Below are 17,448 nucleotides of genomic sequence, written 5' to 3'. Positions count from 1 at the left end.
GGATACCCCAGGGCGTGCCGTCCAGCCCTGTGAGCGCCATTTAACCACTTCTGTTCCCGCTCTCGCTTTGGCAGACGCCAGGGGGCGCTGAAGGATGGGAACTGCCTGTGTGGTGCGCGTGGAGCAGGCGGCCGCACGATGGCAGCAGCCAGCCGGGCACAAACAGAGCTGCGAACGTTTGCCCTTGTAGGTTCTGTCCGGCTGTCACAGGAAGCCGAGCGGCCTGCTGCCATCTCTGCTGTACGAGCAGCATAGCTGCGTAGGGTAAAGAACCTCCGTTTCCCATCTGTGGCATGGAGGAGCTTCAGGGAAACACAGCAAAAAAAGAGTTACAGTTTGACTCTGAAAAACACTTGGAACACCTCTTTTGAAGGATCTTTCTTCTTTTGCATCCTTCCAGCCAGATCCACAAGAAGGCAGTACCCTTCAAATTCAAGGCTCTGGGGATTGCATCATGCAAGGCAGGCTGCCTCTATCTTCTTGAAGTAGTTCAATACATAAAAGAATTCAGCTGCTCATTACTGCTTCTCAGATGGAAGTCACCAGTGCAGTGCTTAGTGCAGGTCAAACCACTGCCCAAAGTGGTTGGAGCACACTGGGCTGGTGTGATACCATGGCAGATTAGAATGCAACCACATGGCCAACCCTAGCAGCAACAAACTTTGGAGGGTGATAATATCTTAAATAATTCCAGCTGCTTACAATGCATTTGTGCTGTTACAATCCCTCAACAAATAAATGAATGGCAGATCTACAACACCTCGTGTCTTAAGCATCATCACACTGGAAGGTTCAACCTCTCCCTCCTTGATCTTAGTTTCCCATGCTGCTGCCCTCAGTACTGTTCCCCCAAAAGCAATGAAACCCAAGGCAGTGCACTGCAGGATGGTTGTGCGAACAGGAAATCTCTGAAACGAGAGCACTGTCAATTTGGTCACTTGCCACCCTGCAAAAGAAGCTAGATCCTGCCTAGGCAGAGCCAAATTCCTTCTGAACTGAAGAAGAAAAAGTTCATTGTTTCTTCTAAGTGCTATGCAAAGTCAGATACCTTGGACAAGAAGCCCATCTGCAAGCACAGGCTCACCTTCCCCACTGGTAAAGCCTCTGAGTTTTGGGACTGTTGCTGGAAGCAGGTGTTGCCTGTGTTCAATTAGCCGGCCTATCTGCAGAGCAAAGTCCTTCCACTCCTCCTTGGCAAAGTTTGCAGGAGAAAGAAACAGGTGCGCAGGTAGAGACACATGTCCCACCTACACCTAACCCCATTTCCTTTCTACCCAGCGGTGCTCAAGTTGCAAAGGTCTTTGATATTCTGTCAGGAGATGTGGAAAGCACAACGAATCCTATCTGACAAGAGCTTACTCTCTCCTCATGTAAACACACCGTGTTCTCCCACACCCATGGAGAGCAGCTGGTGATCAAGGTGGTTTTCCCCTCCTGGCCAGCCCTACAGATCACTTCCAGGAGGGTAAAGGTCTCCCTGCTACTTCCCTCGCTTTGCCCTTGGTTTTAAGCTTAGCAGGAAATTCAGAAAGTGGCTCTTTGTAAAAAGATAATAATTGCAGGTCTGTTTAAGGCGCTTCGCAAAGCCACAGAGCGATGTTAGCTTGCCTGGTAAAAGAGCTGTGGAAATGCCTGCTGCATTCCCTGACAGAATGCACCAGATCTCCCCCCCCCCCCCCCCCCCCCTCAGGACTAGTTTTATTTAAGAGCTACTCACAGTGATGCATCCAAATAGCAGAGGAAAACCCCCCAGCTACAGGTTTCCCTCCTGGGGAAAGACAGCTCTTGGCCTGGAAATTAAACAACAGACATAAAACAGATATAGGGAGAGCTATCAGACAAAACTTATACGTAACCTTTTGTCTGTCCCTTTTTGCTAGAAGAGAGTTAAAGCCTACTCCATGCCTGAGGTCTGGATGAAGTGAGCCTTTGTGATCATAGAAAAACAGTTCTCAGTTATTTGGTTATGATTGCCAGTGAGCATCTCAACTCAAATGCAGGTAAGCAGAGGAGGCTGACGCACTTATGCTCTGGTTAATCCCATGTACTAAAAGTGATGTTAAGGAGCAGGGAGGCAAGAGTCCTATGTGGCTTGGGGGAACATTCAGGGCACTCTTTGATGCTCCCCTCCTCAGCCATGAGGGAGGAAATACTTGTTCTTAAGGGCTGTAAAATACGTAGAGAAGTTCCTGGAACCCTTAATACCTGATCCTAATGCCTTCATGCAACAATGCTATTACATACAGAAGAAAGAAATGCCAGCTCCCAGTGAGATGTGACAAAAAAGATGTACTGGCTCTTCCAGGAAGCCAATTTTTTCCTGTGCAAATTTTTCCCGGCCAAGGTAGGGAGGAAGAGGGCTGTATCCAAGTGGAGAAACCACAGAGGAGATGCTTCTTGCCTACCTGAAAACTAGTGCTTTGCCTCTTTTCCCTGTCTTGGCTGCACAAAATTTCCTCCTTGACTCTTCTCAAAGCCGGGGCTGTTCCCACCCCATCTTTTCCGTGGACCTCAAGGTTCACCAAGGTTTAACTCCAAGAGTGAAGATCATGTTAGGGAGGGAAGGCTCCCCTTCCCTCCCCTCACCTTTTGTAAGAAATAGTTTAATGCTTTCTAGAACTTGTTTTAATCCCTCCCTCCTCCTTTCAGCACCATTTAGGAACGTTCACAGGACACAGTAAGAGGCATGGGCACAGAGGATGGGGATGGAGTGGTCTCATTGTTCTCCCCGTGTAGGCAAGAGGAGCTGCGAAGGCCGACACCACAGGATTCCCTGCCTACGCTGCTGGGCGGTACTGGGCTTGCCACTCCTTTGAACAAGGGTGAAGGGCAACTTCCTCACCTCCTCCTCCTCGCTATCTGCCCATTGCTAGGCAGAGGCAGCTCCCTCCCAAGGCAGGAGGGAGGCCCACACGGAAGTCAAAGCCAACGCTCCATTCACATGCAACTTCAGGCAGAGTAACAATACTGCAACAAAACCCTGAAACTTTGGGAGCCTCTCAGCTTGTCCTCAGCCCAACAGACTGATCAGAGAAAAAGAAGAGCAGGAGGAAGAGAAAGATTCCAATTCACCATGCAGGTAAGAAACAAAAACTGGTCAGCAGTTGCCAACAGGTTGTTTTCAGCACATTGGAGCCACCTGTATTTTGGAAATTTGGCGTATTATAAACTCTGAGCTCTACCACTCAAATGCTTTCAGCCCTAGGGTACTCAAAACGTACCACAGAGCTTCAGTTTCTCTCAGCGAATGCTTTCATTTTCACCATGAAGGTATGATGGGGAAAGCAATGCATTGTGCTCAGTCTGCAGTATCCAATAGCACCTGCAGCCTTGGAACGAGCGCGGTGGGGTCAGGGCAGTGGGGCTTTGCATGTCTGTACCACAGTTCAGAGCTGCCAGTGGGCAGATCAAAGAAGGGTGGTTTGCTTTCAGGAAAACTGCCACAGAATCACAGAATCATCGAATGGCTTGAGTTGGAAGGGACATCAAAGATCATCTTGTTCCAATCCCCCTGCTCCTATAACTTGAAAGAAAAGGCACAGATTATTATTCAGAAATCCAGGCAAACTTTATGACTGGGACAGCTAGTAACAGCACAGGCATTCTATCTGCCTGTTCAATTAAAGATTGTTCACATTTCTTAGGAAAACATGAGGCAAGATGAAAGCGCTCTAGGGCAAGTGAGGAGGGCACAGGAAGCACTGGTAAGAACCATTCCCAAGATAAGATAGCAGTTTGGTCATTGCTGTGTACGGGATAGAAACTACCCAACCTCTACCAGTCTGTGGTGGGGAAGGAAAACAGGGGTGCTGGATCCCACTCAGATCCTTTACTTCAGTCACTGGCACTGTGACCACACTCCCCACTGAAGGGCACCCCTAAAGGATCGAGTAAAGTTCTTGCACAGAGCATCAGGATACAAGGGGACTAGGACCAACTGATATAGCTGGAGAGAACCTTTGGGCACACAAACCCCCTTGATATTAAAACACCGCTCGTTGTGCAGCATGCTTCTCACACGTTGACACAGTACACCTCCAACCCTGCTCCAAACACTGATCAGGAAAAAGTCTAAATGGGCATCGTCCTCTTTGATAGCAAGGATTAGAGTCCATGGTTTATACAACCACTTCAAAGACTTGACTGTACATGGGGCTGCCTTATGCTGCTGGAGCAAAACAGCCATCATCAGGTAGTGTTACCAGTCCCTTGGGTAAAAAAAAAACAACATAGGGGGGAGAGTCCCAGTGGTCCCATGTCCCTGCCTTCTACAGCTGTCCCTTCGCACAAGCCCCATCTAGCCCCATAGGGGGGCTGGGCTCCTGCAGAGCAGGCAAGGCTTAAAGCAGCTTTTGTCTCATGCTCAGCCCCATGCACAGGGATGTCAGCAGTCAGCGTCAATTAAATATGCTGAAATGCCTCTATCTGTCTATGATGCTTCTATCATCACAGGTTTGCAAACCACCCTCCGCAGGTAACTGTGATTTCCATCTGTTCCCACTCTGAAGGTGGGCACTGGGAATTGCCTGCATGACCTGCAAATAATTTTCAAATTCTTCTGCTCTTCCCATTTTTCAGTCCTATGCAGAGGCACTAAAGGTGCTTGCAGAGGACAGACCAGGTGGTAAATCTCATTGCTATGAGAACACAGAAACATGCCTGCCGAGCTGCTACAGACCCTGCTCCCACAACATCCTCACTGCCTAGAGCCATAGACAGGTGACCTAAGAAGCAACCCCACTGATTCATAGCATTTGTCAGGGAAATGAAAAAACAATAGGTCCCTCTTGGGATTAAAACCAGTCCTTGTTATTTTGGGAGTATGTAGCAGCAGGGGCGGGATTGGCAGCATCAGATCCAAGAGACCAGCCTCATTACAGCATTAGAGCTGATAGAGGAAGGATGCTGCAATGAAGCTCTGCAGATCCAGCTCCAATGCTGCATACAAGCAGAACAGATACTGGGGTTAGTAACAGGGGAACAAGGCAAGCTGCAAAGAGATGCTGTCAGGCTACATCTGTGCCAGCAAGAGCAGCAGCAGCTGGGGCAGAGCCTTTTGGAACTCCTGTGCACAAGGGGGCCTCTGGGGACAGGGGCAGACAGAGCTGCTGTGTGTAATGATCTTAAGTTATGCCAGGGGAGGTTCAGATTGGATATTAGGAAAAATTTCTACTCAGAGAGAGGAGTAGTGCATTGGCACAGGCTGCCCAGGGAGGTGAGGGAATCACCATCCGCAGAGGTGTTCAAGAAACATGGAGATGTGGTACTTAGGCACATGATTAGTGGATACAGTACAGGTGGTTCAGCAGTTGGACTCAGTAACTTCAGAGGCCTTTTCCAACCATAATGATTCTGTGATTTTACAACTCTGAGATCTACGTGCTCACCCAACTGGGAACACTGACCTGTGCCCAAACCCACTTCTCCCACTCAAAAACATGCTTATCTTCTGAAGTCTTCTTACTTTGTCTCAGTCTCCCGCCTGCTTTTCTGCTTCAAGTGAAGACAGGGCCCCAGTTCCAGAGAAAGGATTTCACAGAGTATTTCAGCCCTTTCCTCCTCCCAGTCTCACTTGCTCCCATGGCCTCAATCCTCAGTGAAAGCTTGAGATCCAGGCTTTACATCACAATTTAGTTGCACCACCACCTCTCCACTCCTGAGATTACAGCTGGATGAACTTGTCTGGCCACTGTTATTACAGGATACAAACTCACAAAGCCTTTGGTGACAATGCAGGCTGATGATATCCCCATCCCCTGGCAGCTCCTTCTGTACTGCAACGCCATGCCTCCGGGAACAGCAGTATAACTGTTTGTGGGGCCGCACTGTGAGTCACACCAAAGAACTGCAAAACAATAAAAAAAAATAAAATCAGAGCACATCTTTATTAAACTCATTGCAGTCACTGGCATATGAAGCCCAGCACATTTTTGCCAATCCACCAAAGACTGGTTGGACTAATCCCATGTTGCCTAAGCAGCAACTGTGGCTGTAGGAGCAGGGTGAGATCACATCAGGGAAGCCTGGAAGAGAGGATTGGGACAAAGTGATTTCAAAGTTGATGTGCCCCAGTTTTGGGCACCCACCACCAGGATCAGGCCATCCAAGTGTACTCCTACAGCATTCTTCTATGGAGGAGCACCCTGAACAGGGAAATCACCCTTAGCAGAGAGCAGCTGTTGCCACAGCATCATCTTGCTTGTTTCCTCCAACCTCAGAACTGCTCCACTTGGATGCATAATTATGCTGGAAGTGGAGATCAGGAGTGTATTGGGAAAGGTTTCCAACATGCCTGCTCTTACTCTCCTCCCCTGGCATCCCCTCGTGGCACCTGGGAGAGGAAAACTGGGCCAGGTAGACCTTGATCTTGGGTTATAATGCAGTTTTACTTACATGGGCTCTGTCTCTTTTGATGTACTGCAAGTATCACAATATCATCCAGATGTTCATAGAGAGAGGTTTGCTCTGTGTCTTGATATAGAATCTCCCAAGGAGCTCACTGAACTCTTTGCTGCTTCTTCTCTTCCACAGGAGGAAATTCTGTTGACTCCCTGGAGAAGTTTTCCTTATGAAGACTCAGACACATCTGCCTTCATGGTAAGCTTTGCTCTGTCTGTACTCAGAGGGAATTCACAGCTCAGAAATTTGGATTCTGGTTGGGGGGGGAGGTGTTAGGGCACTGGCTGCTTCAGTTTCCCCATCCTCATGCTCATTCACAGTCCCCAGAAACCCTCTACACAGGCATGATGAAGGTTCAAGCCTTTGAGAAGCTGAAGCTAAGAGAGAGCTCTCTGCTTGTCAACACCATTAATTTCCTGGTATTTTCTAGGGGCAGGATGAAGAGAAATGGGATTTTGTCCTTGTGAGTGACATCCATGAAATGGGCAGTGAGAAAGAGATCAAGAGGAAGAAGTTCCTGGATGAGCTGAGCAAGAAGGGGTTCACCATCAAGGTAAGAGGCAGCAGTTACTTGGTAACCTAGGATCATAGCTAGTTTGGGCTGCTGAGAGAACTCCCACACCTATCACTGCATCAGTACTGGAAAACACATGGTACACTCAACGAGGGGAAACCCCAGCTCCAAGACTCAGGCAGCTCCTGGCTTTTGCAGCTCTGCCTCTTTCTCTGACCACATTGTTCTACTAGCCTTTCTCTTCTACCCACTAGAAAATTGAGGACAGGAAGCTATTTTATGGGGTCCGTGCCCCAAAACACTTCTTCCGGAAATACCAATGGCTCTTGAGGAACCCCGACAGCAGGCTGCAAGACCTCAATGCCCAGCAGGACGTACCAGTGACCACCAGGTGAGTGTTGAGCTGGACTGCTGGAATCTAGACCTTGCAGTCCCTTACCTCCACACCAGTACCCATTTTCTATCTCAATTCGCACTTGTGCCGGGCTTTTCCTTCTCCACAGAAACCAACTGCCACTATTGGAGCAAGGTGGCCAGTTCCCCATTTCTTCCCCATTTCCTTCTCTGAATTTTGGTGCCCACTCTACAGGGCCACAACACTAGGCTGTATCCCCAGAGCTGCCTTTAACCCCAGTTTCTCCTTGCTCAGGATACGGATCGTGAACTTCATCTTGCATAACACAGTGACACCCGACCTCGGTAAGGGAATGGGGCCAGCAGGCCCATACATCCATCCCCTTTATCTCCAAGGTAGTGCAGTCTGTACTGGTAGCAGTGCTCCGGCTCTGTGTTAGGTATCCCACACCTGAGAGTGGGGATGTGACGAAGAGGAAAGAGCCAGGATGCAGCTCTGGAAAGGTGAATTTGCTTTTTCATTCCACGGCTGGGAAATTTGGACTGCAGGAATCAGCGCCCCTCTCACCGAGCCCACCGCCACTCTTCTGTGTCTCCAAAAATGCCTGTCCTTCTCCAGCATTCTGGGATAAGCAGGGAGGTAGAAAGGGTGCTGGCTCTACTGCTGTCTCTAGGGACCTGCCTACCTGGCTCACTCCCAGCCTCAGTGCAGCTTGCAGCAGCCTGGCTGAGCAGCACAATGACAGGGATTAGTGCTGATCCCTTCTGAATAGCTCCGTCTCTCCCAGGCACTTCTTTCTGCCTCCCCAAAAGCTTCAGGGTGATTTTGCCTGTCAGAAAGCATATGAGAGAGAAATACTTTGTCTCACTAATCTTCCCCATTCCTCCTGCTACCAGAGAAGCTACGTGACCTCATGAAGAAGAATGTCTTTGAGGCAGCATTTCCACTGCACGAGGTGAGGCCAAGCACATGGATGACTGGTAGGAAAAGCCATGAGAAGCAGAGGAGCCAGACCAAGTGGGAGAGAGCTCTGGGTGACTGGGGCTGTATTGAGATGTACCTGGATGAAGGGCTCCTAATGGCAGCTTAGCAGCAGGGCTGGGGTTTAAAGCTGCTCTAATATTCCTGGTGTCTTACTGACTTCTCTGTTCTCCAGAAAGAAGAGGTAAGGGAATTTCTGAAGGAGAAATGGGCCCGCTGGAGAGATATATTTTGCCAACAGCCAATTGAGAAGATCAGGTAACTGGCAAAAGAGTCACAGCAGATCTAGCCAAGCAACTCCACCTGGAACCCTTCCCAAGATCCTGTGTTGTCATTTTTTTTCATTTTTTATTTTAAATCATTAGTTTGTACCTCACCCTTTTCACATATATTGGGCCTCTTCTGCAGCTTGCAAAATTCTTAGCCTAAAGGGTATCTCATGGCATCACACTCCATCTGCTAATTTTGCAGAACGAAACAACCCCCGCATCTGCACGGTTTTTAATTAGCCTCTTTCATTTTCAACCACCAGCTCCCACGTTCAAAAGGAAGGCTAGATGAGAACAGAGCACCAGTGAACATGTTCAGCCTGAGGCTGAGCTTGGGACATGAAAGGCAACAAGGGACCTAGATAAGCACATTAAAGCTCAGAAGAACACAGCTCTTTTAAAGAGGGAGAAAAACTAACTTTCTGTGGCCAGGAGAAGAAAGGCAGAAATAATACGCTGCTTCAGGAGGTTTTCAGTGGGCTCTATTGGGGAGATAAAATGCTGAGATGCATTTTCTGCCCTTAAAGGTTTCTTACAGTTGAAAAGTCTAGCAGGAGCCCTAGGGAGACTTGATGCCTCCACGGTACTCAGTGTGAGACAGAACATGTTTCTAAGGTTGACATGATCTGTTGCTATCACGGAAAGATTAAGGGGCCAAGTAAAAATTATTTTCTTACATAAGCTGGGGAGCACAGCACCGCTTCTGACTGCAGATAGGAAGTTAATTTCTTGGAATATAGGAGGGGCAGCGGGTCCATCACTCCATCACTGTCACTTCTTACCCACACCTCCAACCCTTCCCCACACTTGAAGAACTGAAATAATGCTGTCAGAAGAATGAAATGAAAGTACTAAATGGAAATAGATGAACCCAGGAGGGGAAATTGATCTAATTTCAGAACCATTGCACCTTGCAGCTCTCTTATCTTTTTGAAGCCTTTTTGATTTGTAGACAGTGATTGCAACTTAGTCTCTCAACCACTCCCACCGCTTTTACCTGGCATATGATGAATCTGATCACATTTACCCTTGAGTCAGATCCTCAAGTCATCTCTGCCCCCATTAGAATCTTGCATTGCTATCCATCCTCTCTCACCTCTCAGCTCAAGCAGTGCTCTGAGCAGCTCTTTGCTGTGCAGCCCTACAGCATTGTCTTTAGTGTTCTTTACTGCATCCTCACTCATGCAAGGAAACCCAGGATCTCCCTCCATGTGCTGCTGCTGAAATCCAAGGGAAACACCTGTCACTGTATGGTTCTTCCACTTTGTTTGGGCTGACTCTCCTGATCCACCAGACAATGCAACCACCAGACATGCAGACTGCCCCTCCTGGAGCTGGTATCTCTTTTGGGGGTGAAAGATCTCCAAAGCAAGTCTCACCTTTTCTTCCAGATGCTATTTTGGTGAAAAGGTGGCCCTCTACTTCACCTGGCTTGGCTGGTACACCTACTTGCTGGGATTTGCTGCAGGGGTTGGACTGGTGGTCTTTGTGGCTGGGATTACTGTTTTCAATTCCAGCCAGGTGAGGTAAGGAAGTGCAGAATGCCACACCCTGTTCATGAGACTTTGCTACGCATGCTACTTGCTGTTGCTTCCCTGAACTCCTTTCTCTCTAGCAAGGAGATATGTGAAGCCAATGACACCCTCATGTGCCCACTCTGTGACCAGAAGTGCCCATTCTGGCTGCTCGCTGACACCTGCATGTATGCCAGGGTAGGTATCCCTCTTCCCAAGACAGGATCAAGATGAAGGATGGGGAAACACTCCCAGCTTGTGCTGTGCCCACACCACCAGAAGGAAAAGCCACCTTGCACATTAGCTACAACATGCTAGAGACCTCCACTAGCCTCCTTAAAAAGGAAGAGGTATAATCTCATCACGGTCTCCATCACCACCAAGGAGAAGGCATTTACCACCATCTGACAAGTTCAATTTTCATTCCCCTTCTTGTGTTTTGCCCCCCTGCACCATCTTTACTTGTTTCTGGGGAGATCAGGGTGACACGAGGATGACCAAATGCTGCAGCCTCTACAGTCTGCTGTCCCCATCACGTTCTTCTCTGATCTTCTCCAGGTCACTCACATGATTGACAACGAAGGGACAGTTGTGTTTGCCATGTTCATGGCAATTTGGGGTAAGTGTCAATGTCTCATTGCCAAATACACAGAGCCTGCCACTATGGCTTATGTGAAGAGCATCTGGAAGGAAATGGGACCAACACAGCTTTATCATTCAGGGGCTTTTTAGTCCTTAGCTTCTCTACTTTCAGGGCCAGCAGCTCCCCCTCCAGACAACACAAGGGATAAAAATCACCCCAGCAATTTTCTTCTGCTTTTTAAACACTCCTTTCTAGAGAGCTTGTATCCTTCAGCCACTACAACCTTCCCCAGAGCATCCAACAGCCTCTCCTCTGCCTCTCCTGAGCTGGATGTCTCACCAATGAGGTCTCAAATCTGAGCCAGCTGCAGACATAAACTTGCCTATCATTATGGGTTGATATACACAGGAACAAGCTTAGGAAGCCCAATCCAGATTAAAAGAAGAGGCGGCTGTAAACGGATTTGCAAAGGTGTAGCATGCTGGGGTGCAGGTGAATCCTGGTTGCAGAGACACAGGTGGCTGCTTGTCTTTCATAGGCAAAGAGCAGCCGGGGCTGATTTGCCATTCAGATTTCATGATAGTCCAGCCTGCTCTAAGGGAGGGAGTGATGAATTCTTATAATCTAGAGCCATCTCCTTTCCCTCTGCAGCCACTGTATTCCTGGAGCTGTGGAAGAGGCAGAGAGCCCAAGTGGTCACCAACTGGGATCTGTATGGGTGGGACGAGGATGAGGTGAGAATGCCATCTTTCCCGCTTAGCGTTTTCCTCTTCAGGGCAACTTATAGCTGGGCTTACAGAAATGACTTAGTAGAGGGACCTGTCTATGGATATGGACATCTAATGGAAGCTCTTAAACAAGAGGCAAAGCCAATATCTGGAGCCTTTGCCCCAGGGGAGACAGAACCCTCCAGAGATTTGATCAAATTCTAGACACCTTTCTGCATTGCTAGTCACCTGTATGAGGCTCTAAACTCAATCAGGACTGGTCATGCTGTCAGATATTCAGCCCCGTTCCTCCAGCTCTGATCATTCCATACTGCCATTTACACAGCCACCCTTGGGCTTTCCAGTACCTGGGGAAGGCTCTATTGAAACCTTCCTTTCCTGCATGTGTATATAGAGAGAGAGAGAGAAAGAGAGAGAGATACTTTTTTATTCTTCTTCAGGAGGAGCTAGCTATGGAGCTGATCAACAATTTGCAGCATGAACCTCGGCGGTATCGGCACTCTTACTTGCGCAGCACCATTGTGCTCCTCTTGGTTCTGCTCATGGTAAGTGCCAGGGGGAACTTAGGGTAGGAAGAGGCAAACCCTTGACATTGTCCCTTCTCCTTATGGGACAACAAGTGGACAAGTAGAGGTGGATGTCTGCATTATGAACATCTAATCCATTGCTGAAGAACACTGGCTTGCACCTGAGGCCACATCCAGATGAGTTCTGGTGAAGAGAGACAGTTTCTGAAGCACTCATCCAAGATGGAGCACGTCCTTCCCTCCTTGCTTCTCACCTCTCCACTGTCCTCCTCCACAGATTGTTGTACTGATTGGCATTGCCCATGCACTTGTCATTTATCGGGTGGTCGCCACGGCTCTCTTCACCCAGAGTGATTCCGAGTTCTTCCGTGAGCAGGCTAACCTGGTGGCAGTGATAACAGGGGCTGTGCTGCACTACATCACCATTGTCATCATGACCAAGGTGCAGACTGCAGCATGGGGTGGGCAACGGGTCTTGTCCTTTTCCATCATCAATTCTCCCTTATTGTTTTACACCTCTTTCCTGCAGATCAACAGACGCGTGGCCCTCTTTCTCTGTGACCTAGGTAAGGGAAACTGGGGGATGCCCCCACTTACACCCCACAGCACCAAGCTGCCCAGTGGTACCTCCACCAAAGAAAAGAACTGTAGGGCACCTCCTCATTGGTCCCCACATGCAGCTAGTCTTGTGGCTTCTTTCCTTCCTCCACAACCACAAAGCATCTACCAGGCAGTTCTTGCCATGGGATCCATGGGGAGTGGGATAAGGTTCCACCTCTTTATGATCAACACCCTGCTCCTGTCTCCAGAGAAACCACGGACCTTCTCCCAGCATGAGAACAACTTTACCATAAAGATCTTCATCTTCCAGTTTTTGACGAACTTTTCTTCGCTCATCTACATTGCTTTCTTTCTGGGGAGGTGAGTGGTGGTAGGGGGACCCCTGCTTATCTACTTTCCCCCTCAGAGCACCTGGCAGAAGTGAGAAGGGGGTAAACCATCTGGGATCTCAGCAGGACCATGGCTTTTCCCCAAGGAATGGGGAAGTGGATGGGAGAACACCTTTGCCTAGGCTAATGCCTGGAGAATGGTGTCCACCATCCCACAGCTGGCTGCTTATCCAGAAAGGAGTTACAGGTGAGGCTCAACAGATATCACTCTTCTTGCTTCCCTACTCAGGATCAATGGCCACCCAGGGAACTACGTGCGCATTGCTGGCAAGTGGAGGCTGGAGGAGGTGAGAGACTTGCCATAAAATCCTCTGACCCCATACCACAACTCCTACCTTGCCTTTCCCCATTGCCCAGCAATGCACAACCAAATCTCAGCTTGGACAAACAGTTCCTCAGAACCTTCTCCTCTCATCCCTTTGCAGTGTCACCCTAGCGGCTGCATCACTGACCTCTTCATCCAGATGGCCATCATCATGATGCTTAAGCAAACCATCAGCAATGTGGTGGAGTACCTTGTCCCGTAAGCCTTATTCTAGCCTTTGAAGTGCTTGCTGGTGTTCTTGGATATGCAGGACAGCTTCCCACTTCTTACTGAGAGTAACCTTGGTCTTCAGGCCAAGATCTCCTCCCTTTCCCCATCTCAGGTGTCCAGTGCTGCCCCTGCCACCCCTGCCATCACTCTGCAGACAGCAGTACAAATTTCTCCCTCCCACTGCAGCTGGCTAGCCCACAAAATACGCAAGAGGCAGAAGCGCCCCAAGAAGAAACACCTGGTGTTGGGGGAGGAGGAGGAGGTTGAGGACCCCTGCAAAAAGCAGTGGCTCATCAACTATCAACTCAACGAGGTCAACATCTTCAGCTTGTTTGATGAATTCTTGGAGATGGGTATGTAGGGGAGGAAAGGATGAGCAAGGCAGGATGCTGTGTGCAGTGCCATCTGTCCTCCTTGTATGGGGATAGCATGATGCAAGGGAGAGTGCTGAGACTCAGCTCCATGCCCAGTCCCACTAAGGAGACCATTCCCAAAGCAAGAGAGAGCAGGCAACCATGTTGGCTTTGGAACCTTGCCTGGGACTTTCCTCTCCCCTCCTAAGGGTGTCAAGGAGGTGGCTGTAACCCCAGGGTAGTCCTACTTGGTTAGCCCAACCACTGTGCCTCAAGGATCCCCCTCTCTGATAGGCCTGGAAGAGGTGGGTGTCTCCTGTGGGGGTATGAGGTACCCAAGACAGGTTTATCTCCCCTTTCAATCCTGAAACTTCCCTCTGACAAAAGCCACAAAGCAGGACAAACTCAGACAGCACCTGAATCCCTGGGAGATATCCACTCCATGGTGGCTCCACACCAGCACCTAGCATTTCCCCCCTCTGCAGTGATCCAGTACAGCTTCACCACCATTTTTGTTGCTGCCTTTCCTCTGGCCCCATTGCTGGCGTTCTTCAACAACCTCTTTGAGATTCGCCTGGATGCCATCAAGATGACACGGCTGCACCGGCGCATAGTGCCCAGGAAGACCAATGACATTGGTGAGGTGGGGCCCATGAGAACTGCTGCTTGTGCAAACAGTGCTGGTGTTAAGTCCCTTCCAGTCTGAAGGAGTCTTGAGCATTCCTTTGCTGGGATGTGCTCTTGACTGTGGAGATAGCAAAGCACAGGGAGAGCTGTGGATTGGGGAGGGAGAAGCAATTTCAGACTTTTCAGACAATGAGGGGCACTTTGGAACTCTCCTTCCTTGACCCAGACTTCTGTTTGTGCCACCCTGTTCCTGAGCTGCAGCTGCATTTGTAACCCTTGAGCAAGCTGTCAAGGGAGCATCACCAACCTTCTCCTCTCCTGCAGGAATTTGGCTGCAGGTCCTGGAAGCCATTGGCATCCTGGCTGTCATCGGGAATGGATTGGTGATTGCCATCACATCTGACTTCATCCCTGTGCAGGTCTACAAGTACACATACAGCCCCTGCATGAAAGAAAACAACACTGCTGTTGAGTGAGTGTGGCTGGTCAGCTGTTCCAACCCTCCCACAAACTCCCTTAGTGTGACCACAAAGCAGGAGCTTCACCTCACCACCGGGCTGATGTGAATTGATGTGCTCTTTTCCCCTCGCAGCTGCTTGACTGGCTACATCAACCACAGCCTCTCTGTCTTCCATATCAAGCACTTTGAGCCAGACACAAACCTGGCTGTAGAGATCTTAGATTTGGTCAAGAATGGGACTACAGTGTGCAGGTAACAGCAATCTGTGCTTGGTAGCATCCCTGCCAGCCCCTTGCCATGGCATCCAGCCCTATGTGTAAAGACACCAGACCTCTTCTGAGACCCCAATGGGTCTGGTAAAGAGAGGGACTGGCACTGAGAGGTCTCTGCTGCAGGTACCGGGATTACAGGAATGATGAGGACTACAGCTACACTGTCCAGTTCTGGCATGTCTTTGCAGCCCGGCTTGCCTTCCTCATCCTCTTTGAGGTGAGTACTAGGGCAGCTAGCCAGGGAGGAGGCTGAGGCCACTGGGGTGATGGTGGCATGTTAAAGTGGCCCTGCGAACTCCTCACTGCCACTGCGACTCCGTTTGTGTCCTGCAGCATGTGGCTCTGTGCGTCAAACTGATTGCAGCCTGGTATGTCCCTGATGTGCCCCTGTCAGTTAAGAATCATCTTCTGGATGAAAAGCACAACCACCTTCGGAAAGAACTGAGGTGGGTAATGCCCCAGAAGGTGCTAAGGACCATGCTGGACTGAGTGCAGGAGTCCACACCAGAGCCCCACAATGGGGCCAATACCCACCACCAGCTCAGGACATACCTCTTTGGTGACACTGGGCTCTGAGCAGATCCTCCATCTCCCTTTGAGATGTAGCTTCTACTCCCATTTTGAGTCCAGCCACTGGTACTTGGGGCTTGTAGCATTACATGTTCATTTTAAGATGGAATGCATTACATGTAGATGAGGCCCACCTCCCTCCAGGCCAGTAGCATCACTAACTAGCCCAGGTGCCTGGCTTTTAGGTCTCTCAAGGCAGTGAATTATATTTGACAAAAGGTCCTATTCCCACTCTGAATATTGTTCCCACAGCCCCATTTCTTCCCAATTCAGGTAGTCCTAGCCCTTATGCCCCTTTCCTTTCTCCCCCAGCATGATGGAGTACTCCACTGAAGTGTAGTCTCCTCTCATGGAAGAAAGTGAAACATGGACTTGAGCCCCTCTCCCCAGCCTGCCAGCACAGCCAGAGAGGCATTCATGAGCTCTGGCTGTCACCAACCATGGACTTGAACTGGGGAGTGATGAGGTGACAGCTGCTTCACAGGAGCAGGATGCTTATAACTAGTACAGCCACAAAGAGGAAGAAAGTGGCAGCAGAGGTGGGAATAGCGTCTTCCCAGCAAACTCAGCAGCCGAGGAAGAGCTATGACACAATGGAGCCAGGCTCCTCAGCACCATGCAGAGAGCTCAGCATGTTTGGCAGCATCCAGCCATCACTGGGTAAGCATGACACTGGCCTGCAGGAGGTGCCCTGGCTTCCATATCAGTCATTGCCTTCACGTGCCGTGTAGCATCATGGGAAAAAGTGGCTACCTCATTCCAGGTTCCCTCTCCAGATCTTCCTTACACTTTGGCCCCCTCTTCCTCCGCTTTCACTGACCTCCCTGCTCTCACACCGTAAAGAAGGTTCAGTCCTTCCTCTTTCACGAAAGCCAGCACAATCTGCCTCACAGCACAACTACTGCATAGCTGTGGTTCCAAACCATCCTTTCCCCAATCTTTAGTAAATTGCACTTGTTATTCTGATTGTCTTTTGCACAGGGCCCTACCATGCCCCCACATCTGCTTTAACTCAAATATATATCCAACTCAACTACAAGAAAAATGGTCAATAAATGCAGTGACTGTAAAAACTCGAGCAGACGGACCCTCAGCCACCAAGAGTAACTGTATTCACAATGCTATCTTTCCTGCCTCCCCTTTCCTATTCACAGCACCTAAAGATCATTCACTCCCACTTCTTTTTTCTTCATGTGGATAATGAAAAAAAGGCTGGAGCTTAAGCATTTATGCCTAGCACACTGAGGTGGAGTGAGAGGTGCTGCATAGTGGCAGAATTAAAGGAAATTGACATAGTGGCAAGAACAAGAGCAAGAACGTGCTGGACTGACAGAAGTACATTTAGCTATAGAGAAAATCCCGAGTCACAAGGCTAGAAAGTGTTATCTCTTGCTGCAAAGCACAATACATTAGCCCTGCCAGCTTGGTATTTCATCACCTCTTTCCTTACAGCCCTACAACAGTGAACACAAGAGTTTGCCTATGGCAAAGCAGGGGTTACATGCGCCAGCTGGTCTGGTGTCAGAGCAGTCACTGGAACTTTTCTAACATTTGTGTGTTCCTGGCTTCATAGGTTTGCTCAATGCCAGGTCTACCTGTAGCTTTACCAAATCGAGGCAGAGTTATTTGCATTAAAGGAACAAAGTCTTTGTTCACATTATATGGAAATGACAATGTGCCCTCAAACGTGATTCTCCACTCAACCCTGAGTGCAGAAACAGCCTTTTGGTACCCCACAGCATTTCCAAATTACATTATTTTGAACCTGTGCATGGCAGCCTTGCTGAACTGGGTCTGCAAACACTTGAGAA

The 17,448-nt window shown here is 49.2% G+C and overlaps 1 protein-coding gene across 1 annotated transcript; it reads left to right on the top strand.

The window, feature by feature from the left end:
- Positions 1–138: 138 nt before the first annotated feature.
- On the top strand, positions 139–15,977 carry ANO9 (anoctamin 9; the record flags this gene model as incomplete). The annotated part of the gene is made up of 23 exons (XM_079537030.1): positions 139–240; positions 6,532–6,597; positions 6,836–6,952; positions 7,168–7,304; positions 7,563–7,612; positions 8,165–8,223; positions 8,425–8,507; positions 9,910–10,044; positions 10,134–10,230; positions 10,591–10,651; positions 11,267–11,349; positions 11,784–11,888; positions 12,148–12,436; positions 12,680–12,791; positions 13,050–13,107; positions 13,246–13,343; positions 13,542–13,708; positions 14,194–14,346; positions 14,660–14,807; positions 14,928–15,047; positions 15,191–15,284; positions 15,401–15,513; positions 15,950–15,977. The coding sequence occupies 23 exons, from the start codon at positions 139–141 to the stop codon at positions 15,975–15,977; spliced, it is 2,475 nt and encodes an 824-aa protein (XP_079393156.1).
- Between the last annotated feature and the right edge of the window lie 1,471 nt (positions 15,978–17,448).

This window comes from Tetrao urogallus, assembly GCF_951394365.1.
Source record: "Tetrao urogallus genome assembly, chromosome: 6".
Taxonomy (NCBI): Eukaryota; Metazoa; Chordata; class Aves; order Galliformes; family Phasianidae; genus Tetrao; species Tetrao urogallus.
The sequence above is the reverse complement of the archived record's forward strand: the minus strand, read 5'-3'. Positions and strand labels throughout refer to the sequence as shown.